The sequence below is a fragment of the Ctenopharyngodon idella genome, chromosome 7 (genome assembly GCF_019924925.1).
Source record: "Ctenopharyngodon idella isolate HZGC_01 chromosome 7, HZGC01, whole genome shotgun sequence".
Lineage (NCBI taxonomy): Eukaryota > Metazoa > Chordata > Actinopteri > Cypriniformes > Xenocyprididae > Ctenopharyngodon > Ctenopharyngodon idella.
Window position 1 is genome coordinate 12,515,813 of NC_067226.1, and position 16,653 is coordinate 12,532,465.

Genomic DNA, 16,653 nt, shown 5'->3' on the forward strand with positions numbered 1-16,653 from the left:
GGCTGGTACCAGGAAAGAGAGATGCAATGTAGTGTTTTCTGGCATAAATGCTCTCTCTGAAGCTAACCGCCATTAAACATGAGAGCAATACTACACACACATTAACTTAAGAGATTCATCTGTTGGGCGCCCAGTGGAGTGGCCTCTCCTGTTCCCTGTAATTACCATTAGCATAAGGACAAAATGCAGCACCCAATCTTCTCTCCTCACCTCTCAGGCTTCTCACTAAAGGCCACAGAATGACAAATAACACAAAACTAACCAAGAGCTATGTTTACATGAAGCCCAATAATCCATAAATTCAAGTAAAACCTCAAATGGAATGAAAATTTATTATGTAAACACTTCAATCGAAAACAAATGATATGACTAAGCTCGATCCCAATTAAGGAGCCTAAATAATTTCTTAATTTTTAAGTTTTTCATCTAATATTTATATTTTATTTTAATTTTGTTTTATTTTAATTTACAAACACTGTTTTAAACAGTTTCAGTTAACAATAACAACACTGTTGTGAAGGAAAGTTTAATATTCTAAAGGAGGGAATGAAAGAACTTGTGGAACAATGACTTCAAAAAAGTCTTTGAGGTAATGAAAGTTCTCTGACAGGAACACTGACAGATTCTTGTTGCTATGGTAACACTGACACTAAATGCTGCTCTTTTGCATGCACAGAGTACATGTGGTGCACATGTAAACATATACAGTATTGCCATGGGATTGCCATTTGGGATTGCCAAATTGGGTTACATACAGTATAAAAATTGAAAACAGAATCTGATTGATTTTATTCATATTGGCGAGACTGTCTAAATGATTAAAAGTATGTTTTGTGGATACAGAATATTTTTGCAGTCAGGAGGAGAGAGAAGCAATCAATATGTCAGAGCAAAGAGAAGGAAAACTAACCAAGGATTGATTTATCTTTTCATCTCAATGACAAACCTCACCTGAGCTCAGTAATGATGTCTGACCATCAGTAACCTGTGACCCCTGAGAAGTGCTGGGCTGCTCAGGGTTATCTGGAAGGTCATGGTCTGTTTGTGTCTCCGCATTCTGTAGCTGTAAAGTCTGTGTCTGCGTCCCCTGTGATGTAACAGTGGGGGCAGGATGTCGTGGCTGCAGACCAATCGCATTCATCAGGCCCATCTCTCTGTGTGAGCGCCAGTCAGTCCTGCTGTTCCTACAAACAAGGAGGATGAGTGACGAGTTGACTACACAAAATCTCACAACATCATCACACAGTCTTCAGGCAAATTCCAATTTGATCTGATATGACAGAGAGTTAAATTCTGCACAGGGCTGAAGGAGCTTTAGATAGAACAGGATATGTGTCTGTGTAACTGCTTGCTAGGTAAAGCTCAATCTTTTCTGACATAAGGTTGTTTTCTTTCATAGAAGTTTAAGTCAGGACTTATCACAATAAATTTAAAATAACTTACAAATGAGAATACTACAAGAAGAAGTGACTCAGCTACAGTCTTATGCTGTTGTGGCCTTCCTCTCAGCCACCTAATCCAGTCATGAGTCTGAATCTGTTCTGGCAATATAATGGCCAGGAAGGTTATGCTCCATATTCCATCACAATTTTAGGTGAAGCACTGTTGCTGTAGAATGGACTAAGATGTCTCATTAAGTCCACTGTGGACAAGTGTTGCACCAGCGTGTCAGAGAATGAAAACCAACAACATGGGATCAGCAGTAACACACATCACTAGGCTTTTTTCTAAATAAGTGTCAGCAAAACATGCTGGAATCATGGCAGCTGTGAGAAGGCCTAATTAGCAGCAGTTGTGCCTTACAGCTGTGCTCTGCTATCATGCACGTCCACTACGTGACACGCTGCTATTGCCTGGACCTTGGACAGCGATTGGAGGGCTGCTCTGAAAGGAGGCGAATCCTCTGATATACAATATATATCATATCACATTCACAACAAAAAGGATGAAAAGCTATTAATGAAACAGCTCTTGGAAATATACTCAATTTGCCTAACCAATGAATAAAAATTATATATATATATATATATATTTTTTTTATGTTTTATTTTATTTTAATTTTTATTAGTTCATACTCACCCTGCCCTGTCTCCACCCCTGCTGCTGCTGGTTCCAACCCCTCCACCATTATTGATGGTGAACATTCTCTCAGAGTGTTCAGAAGTGCCGTTGCCATCTGAATGTACATCACTGCACGGTATATTTCCATGGTCACATACACAGGCAGACAAAGAAAGAGAGAGTGAGAAGTCCAGGTAAGGCTCATGGACAATGTCACATATAGATATAAACAAAATCAGACAAACATCCCATGAATCAGGGTACAGAGTAAAAAGATTTTTTTCCCCCAGAAATAAAGCATTAGCAAAAAAAAAAAATCCACTCTCATTAATGGGTTAGTTCACCCAAAAATGAAATATCTGTCATTAACTCACCCTCATGTCGTTCCAAACCCGTAAGACCTTTGTTCATCTTCGAAACACAAATTAAGATATTTTTGATGAAATCAGAGAACTTTCTGTCCTCCATAGACAGCAACACAACTACCACTTTCAAGGCCCAGAAAGGTAGTAAAGACATGTGACTACAGTGGTTCAACCTTAATCTTATTAAGTGACAAGAATACTTTTTGTGCACTTTATTTAACAATTTCTTTTCTTTTCTTTTTTTGCGATTTGACTAGTTTAACAATGTCTTTATTACCTTTCTGGGCCTTAAAAGTGGTAGTTGCATTGCTGTCTATGGAGGGACAGAAAGCTTTCAGATTTCATCAAAAATATCTTAATTTGTGTTATGAAGATGAACAAAGGTCTTATGGGTTTGGAACGACATGAGGTTGATTAATTAATGAAAATTTTCATTTTTGGGTGAACGAATCCTTTAATGATTCTGCTATGACTTTGGGAAACCCACACTGTTCTTTGTCGGGCTTAAATACAGACAAAAACTTCAGCAAACACAGCATGAGAACAAAGAGCTGAGCTTAAACAACAGCAGACAGAAGAAGAAACCTCTCTCTTTCTCTGCTATGTCAGAGCTGTAGTTCGTTGACTGCTCATTTGCCTAGCTCAAAGAAACTCGCTATACTCCCCACGGACTCCCACAATGCATCTTTGCTCATTAGCATAGCACAGACAGTCCCATAGTTGCCGCGGCTGACATCCACTTCATCCAACCATCCCGCGCACCTGTCTCCAACCAAGAGTTCCTAGAGATGTTGCCTCCCAGTGGGCCTGTCCAGCTCTCTTTCTTGCCCCCTTTTCCCTTCTACTATTCTCTCTGTCCGTTTGTTTCTTTCTCATTTCTCTAAGGGAGTCTAACTAAAGGAAAGCAAAACAACTCTTTGATTTCTGTTTGAAGAGTGTAGCAGGTCAAAAAGGTGGAGAAAGTTGTGAGAAGTGATGAATACTTGCACATTATTGAGCTACAGTAATTAATTTCTGGGGGGTATTACAGTGTATAACACAGAATAACCACTGCTTTGAGCTGATGGTGCTCTTTAATGAACAGGAGACAAGTTATGAAGGCATTCTTGAACATAATCAATATTTGTGCACTTTAAAATTGATCTTTTTTCAACACATCATAATAAGTGGGTGTTTCCCAGCATGAGAGTAGGCTGATATCTGGAACCACTGGAGGCTAATTACCAGTTTCAGTCGGATCGATCCCTCTCCCTCCGATGTCCATCAAAAGCTGTAGTATAAGAGCTTTATGGTTACTGACAGAGAGAGAGAGAGCTGTGTGTGGTCCTAGCTGCGTTCAGAGAAAGGTGAAGACATATTCTGAATAGAGGTCTGCTACCTGTTCGGGCTAATGTTTCATGAGTGTCTTTGGGTTTGTAACTAAGAAAAACTATAGGTTTCTCTGCTGTGTTGTGGCTGAAAGAGCGCACGAGAGTGGAAGCACATTTAGTAGCTATATAATTTTAACAGAACTGTTTTGCGCATGCCCCCGCTATCATGCGCTCTTTCGGTTACAACAAAGCAGACGGCACTCAAACCTTAACTATGAGTGTGATAAGGCAAACAATTACTGAGGGAAAACGTATTACACTGCCAAATGATGCAGGGAAAGCTGCACTGCAACATCTAACGAATAATAGGAAAAATATTCATCAGTCACAGTCACTCCTCGTGTTTGCTGGATAACAGGTGAGCCATGGGATAGCACAAAATTATACATAAACCTCTAAAATTACTAAGCAATAATGTGTGTTAAGTAAATGAGTGTAAACTGAGCACAATCAAATAGCTGCGCGTCTCTACACCGTGTGCAGAATTATTAGGCAAGTTGATTTTCTGATCATATTTTTTTCCCCAAGCACATTTTACCAATTCCAAACCACATCAATTTTAATAACTACTATTAATTTTGTATTTAATCATTTATAAGTGATATATAATTGTTCATGAAGGCTGAAAGTGAAAAACTCCTTATATTCAGGTGTGCATAATTATTAGGCAGGTTTTCTTTTACAGGCAAAATGAGCCAAAAAAGCGATTTAACTCAGACTGAAAAGTCAAAAATGATTAAATGCACATGAGAAGGATGCAATACTAATGCAATACTAGAAATTGCAAAGTTAAGGCATGACCAATGGACAGCAAAATGCACATTGGGTCAGCAAAGTCAGACAAAAACAGGTGGAGAAGAAAAGACACGTTAACTGCAAAAGAATTAAGAATTAAGATGAAGAATTAAGGTGAAGAATTAGGTGTGAAACCATCAGCAACTCTTTAGTCTCCAGCGCTACCATTTTCCAGAACTGCAAGCTACCTGGAGTCTCCAGAAGTGCAAGGTGTCAGGATCTCAGAGACTTTGGTTAGGTAAAGAATCCTAAAAAATGACCCCCACTTAATAAAAATCACAAGCTAAAGTGTTGTGAAATACATGAAGAGTGATTTTTTCATAGGCTTTATAGACAGACAGATTGAGAGTGACTCTTGAAGGACCAGCACCACATCCTCTTGTACACTGTTTGAAGAATTTATCTTCCAGAATCTGGTGTGGGAGTTCATTTTTAGTCTCCTATCCTGAAAAGTTCATCTTGCAGACATGGAATAAAAAATGATCTTCCAAAACTTACTGCCAGATTCTGGAAGATAAATTCTTCAAACAGTGGTACAAGAGGATGTGGTGCTGGTTCTAAAAGAGTCACTATCAATCTGAGTTAAATCCATTTTTTGCCTAATTTTGCCTGTAAAAGAAAACCTGCCTAATAATTATACACTCCTGAATATAAGGCATGTTTCATTTTGAACAATTATGGTAACACTTTACAATAAGGTTCATTAGTTAAACATTAGTTAATGTATTAACTAACATGAACTAACCATGAGCAATACATTTGTTACTGTATTTACTAATCTTCATTAACGTTAGTTAATGAAAATATAGTTGTTCATTGTTTGTTCATGTTAGTTCACAGTGCATTAACTAATGTTAACAAGATTTTAATAATGTATTAGTAAATGTTGAAATTAACATTAACAATGATTAATAAATGCTGTAGAAGTGCAGTTCATTATTAGTTCATGTTAACTAATGTAGTTAACTAATGAACCTTATTGCAAAGTGTCACCACAATTATATATCACTTATAAATGATTAAATACAAAAGTAATAGTAGTTGGAATTGGTAAAATGTGTCTGGAAAAAAATATGATCAGAAAATCAACTTGCCTAATAATTCTGCACACGGTGTATGTCTCTCAGAAAGCTTTGTCAAGAGTAGGCCTACCATCAATAAAATAGGCCTACTGCATCATAAACATTTTCTACTATTTGACATATGTATTTAAATGTTTAAAACACTGTATGATAGATAAATGAATGAGTGCAAACTATAGGAATGAAATGAAGCGCGATAGCAAGTCAAATAGTCGCGTTACCGTCTCTCTGAATCATACACAATTTTTCTACCACTTGATGTGTCTATTTAAATGTTTAAACCTTGCATTATATGATCTTGTCTTTTCAACCAATAAATAGCTTAGCGGTTATGTGCAGTGTATGTCTTACAAAGCTGTCTTGGCTACATCTCTACAGCGGCGGATTTCGGGTTTGGGTCGGTCTTAAACTTTAACAGTACCGGTCGGGTTCGGTTCGGGTCAAATGATCTTGGGTACGGGCCGGGCTTGGGCTTCAGTTTAAAGCCTGTGCAGACCTCTAATTCTGAACTTCTGGTTAATAAATGTACAGAGATGAGACAAACAACCTGACTATATATTAACAAAGAATCAAATGAACAGCCCAACAAAGAGTAGGGTTAAATGTTGTCTTCAAAATAGCATTGATCCCTTATAAAAGTTGCCATCTCTGAATGCAACACATCCTGTTAAGCAGTCAGTGTTGTAATTGAGACCAGCTCACTCAAGCCCAAATCAAGATCGAGACCAGAAGAGGGTCGAGTCTGAGTCTAGACTGAGTCCTGATGCTCCCAAGTCCATAAGACCATGAAAATATATATATATATACCATAAGACCAAAGACCATGAAAAAAGTCAAAGACCATATTTTCAAGGCCTTGGTCTTTTCATGGATCTTGGAGCATGACTGGACCATGACTCACACCTGAATGAGCCAGTAGCCCCTCACTGCAGAACACGAGATCCAGGGGGCAGAGACAGGTAGGTTTAGGGATATGTAAAGTGGGAGGAGTTGGATCTTGATCCAGGGGGTGGACATGGGTAGGTTTAGATCCAGGGGGCAGAGAATGGTTGGTTTAAGGATATGTAAAATGGGATGCTGCTGTGGACTTGGGCACTTTACAACTTCAAACAGAGGTTGTAGATGATATCAGCCAAAAAATCATGCACATTTTAAAAATCTACTGGAAAAGGTATGTTTTCTAAGCACGGCTGACATACTGTTTACAGCATGCTTGCGAAATCTGCTCAGAAAGACCAAAGACTAACTGAGGATCAGCGAGGGGAGCTCTGGAAAGGAATGCCACCAAGAGGACTATTACAATTATTTATTAATTACAGTCTAGGACAAGGACGGGAAACCTGGGCATGAAACAACAGCATGTACGCTACATGAATTTAAAGGATGACTTGAATAATGGTGCTTCATGCCATGTCAGAGTTACCGTAATTATGAGATTCCAACTAGTAAAAAGCATTCACATCTTCGTAGAACTCGTAATTACAATCTGTAAACTCCGACTTGTGTCACCTGACCACTGCACCATCATGCGGAAACTCAGAAATGGCAGCAGCTTTAACAGTAAAATAAAGTTGTATTCAGTTATTTCACATTATTTTTCCATTTAACAAAAATTTCTATAATTAACTATTGTTAATGTAATAATATTGCATGAATAATCTGGACAACAAAAAAGATATAGAATACAGTTTAGCATAGCTAGCATAAAGTTGAATATCTAATGTCCTGCTAAAACTCTATGTTTATTAATAAGGTATTAGCATAACATCTGTTACTTGTTGTATTGCGGTTTTGTATACTGATTACTCAAATTACACACTTATTTCCGTTATTAGTGTTGCCGTAGAAATGCATCAGAGGGGTCAGAGGGCGTGAACATCTCCAAGTAAAATGTTCCAGGTTATCATCTAATAATTATGGTAATTATGAAATGGCGTGACTGCAGCATAAAGCCTTTGTTGGAAAGAATAGATTGTGAAAACAGTTTTCCATAATTTTCTGATGGGAACATGTGTGCGTGGGAGTAGTCACGATCATGAATTTTGTGCTGATCACTGTCAAACAAATAATTGTGATTAACGAATTGTTTTTCTCATGTCACTTACAGTGTAAGCCTAATACATTATTTTTAAAATATTTTTTACTTGGAAAATTAAATAGGCCCTTATGATTTTCTTGATTTCATATGATTATGAAAACTATAAACCATCGCTACCGGTCAACTGTCAGCCTGATGTGAACGTCAGCACCTTGTGAAACGTGATGTAAGCCCTAGGGTTGCACGGTATGCCGGTACTACGGTAGTATTGTGATACTAAAGCTTCAAAATACTGGTGATACCACTGTATTTTTTAAACGGCAGTATCGTCAATACCATAAGTAATGTTGTATATGCAGCAGGTACACTTTTAAAATGTTTATTTGAACACGCATGTCTGCAAAAACATCGCAAGAGAGTCTTTTTGAGTGCTGCCACCTTTCTGCTGTGCCCAGTGTAGTAAATGCTATGTAGAATTCTTATTTTATATGGTATTGAGTGTTTCCCGACGATTCCCAACAGTTCACGTTCAATGAGACGTTGCATTCGTGCTGCAGTTTATTAGGACACAGGGTCAGAAAAGATTTAAAAAAATTAGCTGCTCAAACATCACTTTTCAACATCATAATGTCTTTATATAAGAATGTATTCTCGCAGTTCGTCCATTGCTCATTTGACCACTTTTGGAACAGGTGAAATGGTGAAGTATCTGCCAGGAGTTATAAAACAATGAAGCACACAAGACAGAAGTAGTGAACTTCATCCATCTTTATTCATTTACTCCCATTCTCACACACGTTATGTCAGAGCACTTTTCAAAATAGTAGTCAACAATACAATTCACTTATGAACACAACATTTTCCCTTTGTTTAAATAACAGAATATTACATCGGATCTAAGTAACATAGTAGTTTAACCAACTATGCTTCCGAACATCATGTTTAGGGCTAGTGGTATGAGTGTGTGTGAGCAGTGTTCTCAGCCGGAGTTGTTGGTGTGCATGAAAATGTAGTGAGATGGGAAGCATTCCATGTCTTTCCATCACTAAGAATGTATGTACCCACCCCAAGTCTTTTGGCACCCGTGAGAGGATCAGTAAACTTTCTGTGTCCCTTAGGAACGTGCAAGGTGCTCCGTACTCTCGCTTTATCCCCTTCCTGGAAACAAGGAGTGTGAGCACCCTGCTTAGCATCAGTGTACTTTTTCATTTAGTGTTGCAGCCGCATAACCCTTCGACGAACAGTCAAGTCAGTTGGTAGGTCCACAGAAGCAGATGGCAAAAAAGACAGCCTTGTGCGCATTTGCCAGCCGAAGAGGAGCTGAAAGAGTGAAGTACCAGTTGCAGCATCTGGAGTGGCACGGTGCACCTGCAAGAAGTCAGTTACCACAGATTTCCATGGCTGATGTTGCTGGATGGCCATTTGGACAGTGTGTTTGAGCACACTGCTGAACCTCTCTATAGTTGCCGAGTAGTAGAGAGAAGAACAATGGTGATGAATATAGAAAAGCTGTGAAAGCAGCAGACGTAAACTGAACACTGTTATCAGTAACTCTACTCAGTGGATTTCCATGGTGGCTGAAGACTGAAGACTGATGACTGTCACTACTGATTCTGTGGTTTATTTCTGTGTGAGTAAAGGAGACCTCAGGCAATTTTCTATAATAATCTGTTAATGTTATAGCAAACCTGCAGTCGGATGCAGCAGTGTCAAATGGCCTGACTATATCCACAGCCACTTTCTGTTATTGTCCATCTTGCAGCGGCACTGGCTGGAGAGGAGCAGGATGTGACTTGACAGTTTTGTCATTGAGCTGACACACTTGTCAGGAATGAACAGCATCATGAACCTGAGCATCCATCCCTGGCCACCAATAGAGATAACAAAGGTATTGTTTGGTTCTCACATTTCCCTGATGTCCTTTGTGCGCTATGGAGATCAGCACAGGTCAAAAAGCAGCAAGTGCAATCAGCTGTGAGCCTCGGAAGACAAAGTTGCCCTTAAAGGGTTAGTTCACCCAAAAACTTAAATTCTATCATTTACTCACCCTGATGTTGTTCCAAAGGCACACTTACGTTCATCTTCAAAACACAAATGAAGATATTTTTAATGAAATCAGAGAGATTTCTGTCTCTCCATTGACAGTCTACACAAAGTTGACGCTTCAAAAAGTTCATAAAGAGATCGTAAAACTAATCCATATGAATAGAGCGGTTTAGTTCAAATTTTCTGAAGAGACACGATTGCTTTATACGATAAACAGATTTAATTTAGGCTTTTATTCACATATAAACATTCATCAACGCACACATTTGAGCTTCCGCAAGGACCAATGAGGTTCATTCTTGTGTGTTACACAGCACATTTGAGCTTCCGCAAGGACCGATGAGGTTTGTTCTCGTGTGTCAATGGAGGGACTCTCGGTTTTCATTAAAAATATCTTCATTGGTGTTCTGCAGGTGAATTCAACATCCAGTCCCTTGGGTGAAGGAGGTCAACCATTAGAAATCTGTGTACAAAGTTTGGTTAGAGCAGGACAAGAAGCACATGCAGCATGAACATCAGAAGCAGACAGAAAATTACAGGCAGCAGATAGAAAAGCAACAAACTCCTCATTAACAGGAGCTGGAGCAACAGCATTATCTGCAGGAGAAGCAGGTAAGGGCAAACGTGACATAATCAGGGGCGTTTTGGATATCTGGGTGGTACATCACATCATAATTAAATGACATGAGAAGTAAAGACCACCTTGCTACACGAAGTCCAGCACGGATGACACCCTTAGTCGTAAGCAGGGTTGTCAGTGCCTGATGATACATAAGCCACCTCTCAACAGCCCACACCCATGCTAGCGCTTCCTTTTCCACCGTGGCATATTTACGCTCAGCTGTAGACAGCATACGTGATGCAAAGGCCACAGTTTGTTCAATGCCATCCGAGCTGACCTGAGAAAATATGGCTCCCAGAACACAGTCAGAAGCATCTGTGGAGGCAATCGTGTGTTGTGTGGGGTTGAACAATGCCAAAGCAGAGCTGTTTTCTAGCAGTCGTTTAGCTTTGGTCAAAGTTTGTTCAGCCTCCTTTGACCAGCTGAATCCATTTGGATCTTGGAGCTACAATGGTGGCAAAAATAAGAATAAACTTACTGTACCATGACATAAGTCCAAATAAAGAGCGTAAAGTAGATGCATCAGAAGGTGTAGGGGCATTGAAAAATCACCTGTACATGTGATTCATGAGGAAGAAGACCCTCCACTGAAACAGACACTTGTCTTTATTGAACTGCAAGCCAGTAGATTCTAGTCCTTGTAAGACCACTTGAAGTGCTTTGACATGCATATACATGTCATGTCAGTGGATAATAATGTTGTACAGTTAATTTTCAACCTCTGACAAGCCAGCCAGGATGATGGTCATCATCTTCTGAAATGTTGCAGGCTCTGAAGCCAATCCATAAGGAACACAACAAAAAACGGAAGAGTGCGTCGTGAGTAATACAGTCCTCATGCAGCGGCACGTGGTAGCAAGCATTAGTCAGGTCGATGGTACCTTTTAGAGCAGAACCTTTTAGAGCATAGAGTAGTTCATCCATGTGTAGCAACGGAAAAGAGTCCACAATCACTGCTTTATTTGGCTCTCTGAGTTCAACGCACATCCTAATTTTACCTGACTTTTTATGCGTAACAATAATTGGTGCAGAGGAGTCAATGCAGTCTAACACCTCAGCCGCTGGCAAGTAATTTAATTCCTCTGACACACTGCTACAAACAAAGAGCGGCAGACGGCAACGTTTTTGGTGCACAGGCATGACCGTTTCATCCAGCTTTATGCGGTGTTTAAAGCTTTTAGCACATCCAAACTCAGTTGACTCAGCAACAGTGCACTGAAAGACTGGCACAGGAAGGGGATTAGGAGGCAGGACTTGATTGTTTTCAATCCTCACATGCAGTGTAGACATTAGGTCCCTCCCCATGAGTGTGGTACCTTTGTCCACAATGAAGAACTAGCAGGAGCTGAGTGGTCATGAAAGGAATTGTTCGTTGACAAACATCCAACCACCGGAATTTGGGCTTTTGAGTACGTCACAAGACTGGCTGTGTGTTGCAACAGCACAACGTTACTGAAACGGCAAACATAAGTGCTGTAGGGCAGGATAGATACGGAAGATCCACCACACAAGTCTGTGAGTCAGAAGTAGATATAGTCGCTGTGCTTTTAATGCTGGGCATATGAGCTGAATATTTCGTGCAGGCCTGGCGTCACGGGGGGGGGGCAAAAGAAGGCACTGCCCCCTCAGGTCTGATTTGTGCCCCCTCAGTTTCAATTTGTGGGGACAAATTCTTTCACCTCCGAAACGTGATTGATTTGCCTTTGATGCGTACGATCACACCAATGTGATTAGAAAGTTCAGTGCACTGCTAAACATGCTTTCGCGCTTTGACTGGCATGGACGCAATCAGAGCTTTTCATATTTCACAACTATTCAGTGTTTTCAACCACATAATGTTTATTTGAGGTTTCCGACATTTAAATAGATATTTAAACTGAATAGTTTGTTAAATTCAAATTCCCTACACTGATGTCTATGGAAGCTGCAATGATCTTTTCAATTATAATTTGACAAAGTGTTTTATTCATATCAGAGATACATTGTGTATGAAACAATAAAGTTTACTCTATTCTTCTCCCAGTTCACCGGCCACTTACTTTTATGTATTTCGGGAAGAAATTAATGAATTTACGTGATGTAAATCCGACAGATCCTCTGAATTGCGGTGCAAACTCATTGCGCATTATATATATATCAACCAACATGATCATTATAAAGGTGTTTAAACGAAAAAAACACATTCACTTCAACATATTAGATAATCGGAATATATCATATAATTCATAATATAGTTAACAAGTTTGTGAATATTTTGAATAAAAAAACACTAAATAAATGCGATATGCCACACGTCATTATGTGGTTGCATGACGCATCGCCAAGGAGTTAACAGCCGTTCTAAAATAATGTTCGCCATAAAAACTCACGCAAAACATTTTTTTCCCCATTCTACTGCCTTGCCCTTACTAGGGCAAGGCAGGAAAAAACTCGGGCAAGGCATGTTAGCAACAGCCATCTTCGTGACCAACTATAGTGAAAAAAGGCCTAATCCTCATTGCCAATTTGTGGTATCTGTCAGGAGTTATAAAACAATGAAGCACACAAGACAGGAGTAGCGAACTTAATCTTGTTTACTCATGTACTTCCGTTCACAACACTTTTCAAAATAGTACTCAACAATACAATTCATTTAGGAACACAACAAATGGTTAGTTTCTAGAACCATCTTTGCGATGACAAATGCAATCCTATTCATCAGCATAGCGCCATTTGCACTTGATTATTATCGATCATATCGATCCTTTCAATGTGATTTTAATATTTTAAAATTATATGTTTTAACCCTTTAGAACCTAAAGCTAAAATAGCCCGTTTTCACATATTATGTTGTTTTTTTATTATAAAATTCTCAAACAATGTGCTATCTTCAAGTGCAAGGTGTCATTTTTTTCAGAAAACAACTGGCTTTCAATAAATTACAGTTATTGACCATTAATATATGGTAAGTTTGTAAATAGAATTTAAATAGACAAAAATAAAAAAAATAAAAAAAACGAATAAAAATTCTGATTTTTATTTAGAAAAAAAGAGAAAAATGATGATCGAAAGAATCTTAACACTTCAAACTTGAAAATTCAACTATATTACATATATACAAGTCTTTTTGTGACAATTGGTTGCACAGTTTTCATTCAGGAGAAAATTTTTTCATACATGCATACATGCATGCATACATTTACCGCACGGACACATTATACAGATGCACACAACAAATGCAAAATGCGAGTCTCACTTAGCCTCCTCCCAAGTCTCATCAAAAATCATCCCAATCGACTGTACTCCGTGCCATGTTTTTGTTTGTTTCTTCTATTATTTATGCGTTTCAAAACTCCCTAAACTGCCACACTCCATATCTCTCAGTTTAAATCCTCCTTCCACCCACTCTCCCCAAAAGCGGCTGCCATTTGCTGAAATTGCTGAAAAGCCCATGTTGTCTACTGTCTGTAGCAATTTGAATTGTTACGATAGCGCAAACGGTTCATGAGTTACGGTAACATGAATACAGCTTGGTTGGATGTGTAGCCGACGACACATCTGGTTTTAAAGGGTTAATTAGGGCTGTCCATTTAACACGTAATGCTAACTTAATTAAATTAGTTATGGGAAAAAAATAACACATACAAATTATTAACGCATTTAATGCACCTGCCCCGCCCCAGACCTATGTAGTGCGTCTTACATTTCATAAAGTTGATAGGTGACGAACATGAGGCAGGGCAACAACTCACTGCGTGATGGAGCCTATAGAATGCAGTTAGAATGCCTTTAAAATTCAAGATATCAGGGCAAAAATGCCCATGTATGAGTTGTAGTCTCATATTTACTTATATCATGATATGAGTAATGAATGCAATATCAATCACACAAGTGCTGTTTTTGCACGAGTGCAAATGTGATAGTGATTTTATACATGAGTTAATATATTGTTATATTTTAGACACAATATTTTCCGCTTTTGCTCAATTTTGTTAACGAAAATATTACCTATAAATCCAGAGCAGAACTGTTGTATGTCTCAGAGCAACACGGAGGTGTTTCTTTTCTGAATGAATCAGCATTTTGAAGGAATCAATCGGGTGAACTAATGATTCAATGGTCCATTCATAAAGAGAGCCATTTACTTAATTCCTGAATGAATCAGCCGTTTGAACTAATCGAATGAATGAGTAACTCAATGACTTACTCATTTAGACATTTACCACCACTTAATGGCAGTTTTAGTTTCTTATTTAGAGTATCATTTCATAAAAAAATAAATAAATCATTTTCCATATTAATAAAAAAAAACTTTAAAGGTAGAGTTCACCCAAAAATGAAAATTCTGTCATCATTTATTCACCCTTATGGCAGTTGAAGCCTAAAAGTTTGTGTGTAATAAATTCTCTGTTGAGAATTCAAATTCAACAAGACGATTTTTTTCTAAAGCTATTTTTTTTAAATGTCTAGTTGATGCTTTTCTTATTTAACACAATAATGACTTTAAATGATCTTTTAGGGGTAATTTCTCAGCCAAATTTTGTGTGATGAAGTTGCGATTAGATTAATTAATTCCATCGTGTAATTAATTAGATTATAAACTTTAAATCACTTGACACCCCTTAGTTTTAATATACATAGTGCTCTCCAGTCAGAGTTGGAAATTTCAAGATATGAGGGAAAAAGATAACACTTTAGGGTTGCGATTTATTTTACAGTAGAGTTGTCAAAAGTACCAACTTCGGTACCAAGTCGGTACTGAAATTTTAAAAATGTGACGTTTTGAGTGTTGAGTGGATTTGTAAACACCTCTGATTGGCTTTTGTTTTCACACACCCAACGGATATGTCTGTGATTGGCTTCAATGCTCAACGCTTCAAAAATGCTGTAAATAGTCATCACCGAGCGCTTACACAGATACACACGGAAGCGTTTGAATGTAATGCATAATGTATAATTAATGTATAATTAGTAATTCCTTCTGAAGGATTCAGGAATACTTGAGTCATTACTGTAGGTTGCCATAAACTTTACTTTAGAATTAATTATACATTGTGCATTACTTTCATTAATTATGAACCTGTATATGGTAGTTCTTTGTAGTCCTCTTGGAGGTATGAAAAAAAAAATAGTAGTTACTGATTAGCTAATAGTGAGCCACCTCATTCAGCTAAGCGCTATTACTTACTAATTCGTTAATCAGTTTCTTGTTAGTTAATAGTACACTGTAAAGATTTTGGAGGTCAGATCTCAAAATTTTATGTTGACTTGCTGCAATTAATTGAAAATGTTCAGTTGTTTCAATTAAATTATGTGAACTGAATGTTAGTTGTTGAACCAAATGAAAATTTTTTAATGAAACAATCAACATATAACCTGCAAAATTTTTTTACAGTGTAGTTTTTGCAGTGTAGCTAGAATGTTAATATTGTGTTTCTAATTTGTTCCTGTGCAGTTATTCATTAATGATGGAACCATATTCTTAAGCAATATCATATGAGTAAGAGTGCTGTTTTTCCTAATATTAGAACAATTGCAAATGTGATTGATTTTATAGTTCAATAAACAAAAAGTTAATATTAAATCACATTAGACACAAAGTTGTCAATGTTTATCGCTCTATTTCGCCAATTAAAATAGTTCTGAACAAAGCAGAACTCTTTCTCCGAGCAACATACAGCTGTGTTTTGTTTTGTTTCTGAATAAATCTGTCTTTGAACAAATCTGCGAATCAATGATTCACTGAGCCATTCATAAAAACAGTCGCTTCGTTCCTGAATAAATCAGCCGTTTTGAACAAATTGAATAAATGAATAAATTATTCAATGATCAGACTCAATCATTAAGATTTTGTTCATTTTGTGTGGGTTTTGAAGCGTCAACTTTGAGGGACCCATCCATTTGCATTACTTACATGGACTCACAGGAAATGTATTATTTCTTTAAAAATCTCAGTTTGTGTTAAACAAAAGAAAGCCATAGACATCTGGAATGGCATAAAGGTAAAGAGAGAATTTTCATTTTTGGGTACATTAAATAATGGACCTTTGTGACTCCCCTGCTGCTCCCTGCACACAGGAAAATGAGACATGCTTAAATGTCCTTTATTTAAAAGGCAAAATGTAATTTAAATGTAAACTACACAGTTATTGAAGTTCTCAAATAATTTGCAATTAGATCAAATAACCGCAATTAGACGATTAATCAATAATTGCAATATGTAGTAGTGAGTAAGTTAGTAAGAATAAATTACTGTGTAAATTACACTAAGAGAGATCATTTCCTGTCACGACTA

The 16,653-nt window shown here is 37.8% G+C and overlaps 1 protein-coding gene across 4 annotated transcripts in view; it reads right to left on the bottom strand.

Annotated features, from left to right (window-relative positions):
• The window catches only part of ambra1a (autophagy/beclin-1 regulator 1a), an 82,386-nt gene that overhangs the window by 14,377 nt on the left and 51,356 nt on the right, over positions 1–16,653 (bottom strand). For all 4 annotated transcript variants that reach the window (XM_051901787.1, XM_051901786.1, XM_051901788.1 and 1 more), the window contains 2 exons: positions 2,080–2,190; positions 952–1,184 (listed from right to left, as the gene is read on the bottom strand). In XM_051901787.1, coding sequence (XP_051757747.1) covers positions 952–1,184; positions 2,080–2,190 — 344 coding nt within the window. The remainder of the gene's footprint in view (positions 1–951; positions 1,185–2,079; positions 2,191–16,653) is intronic.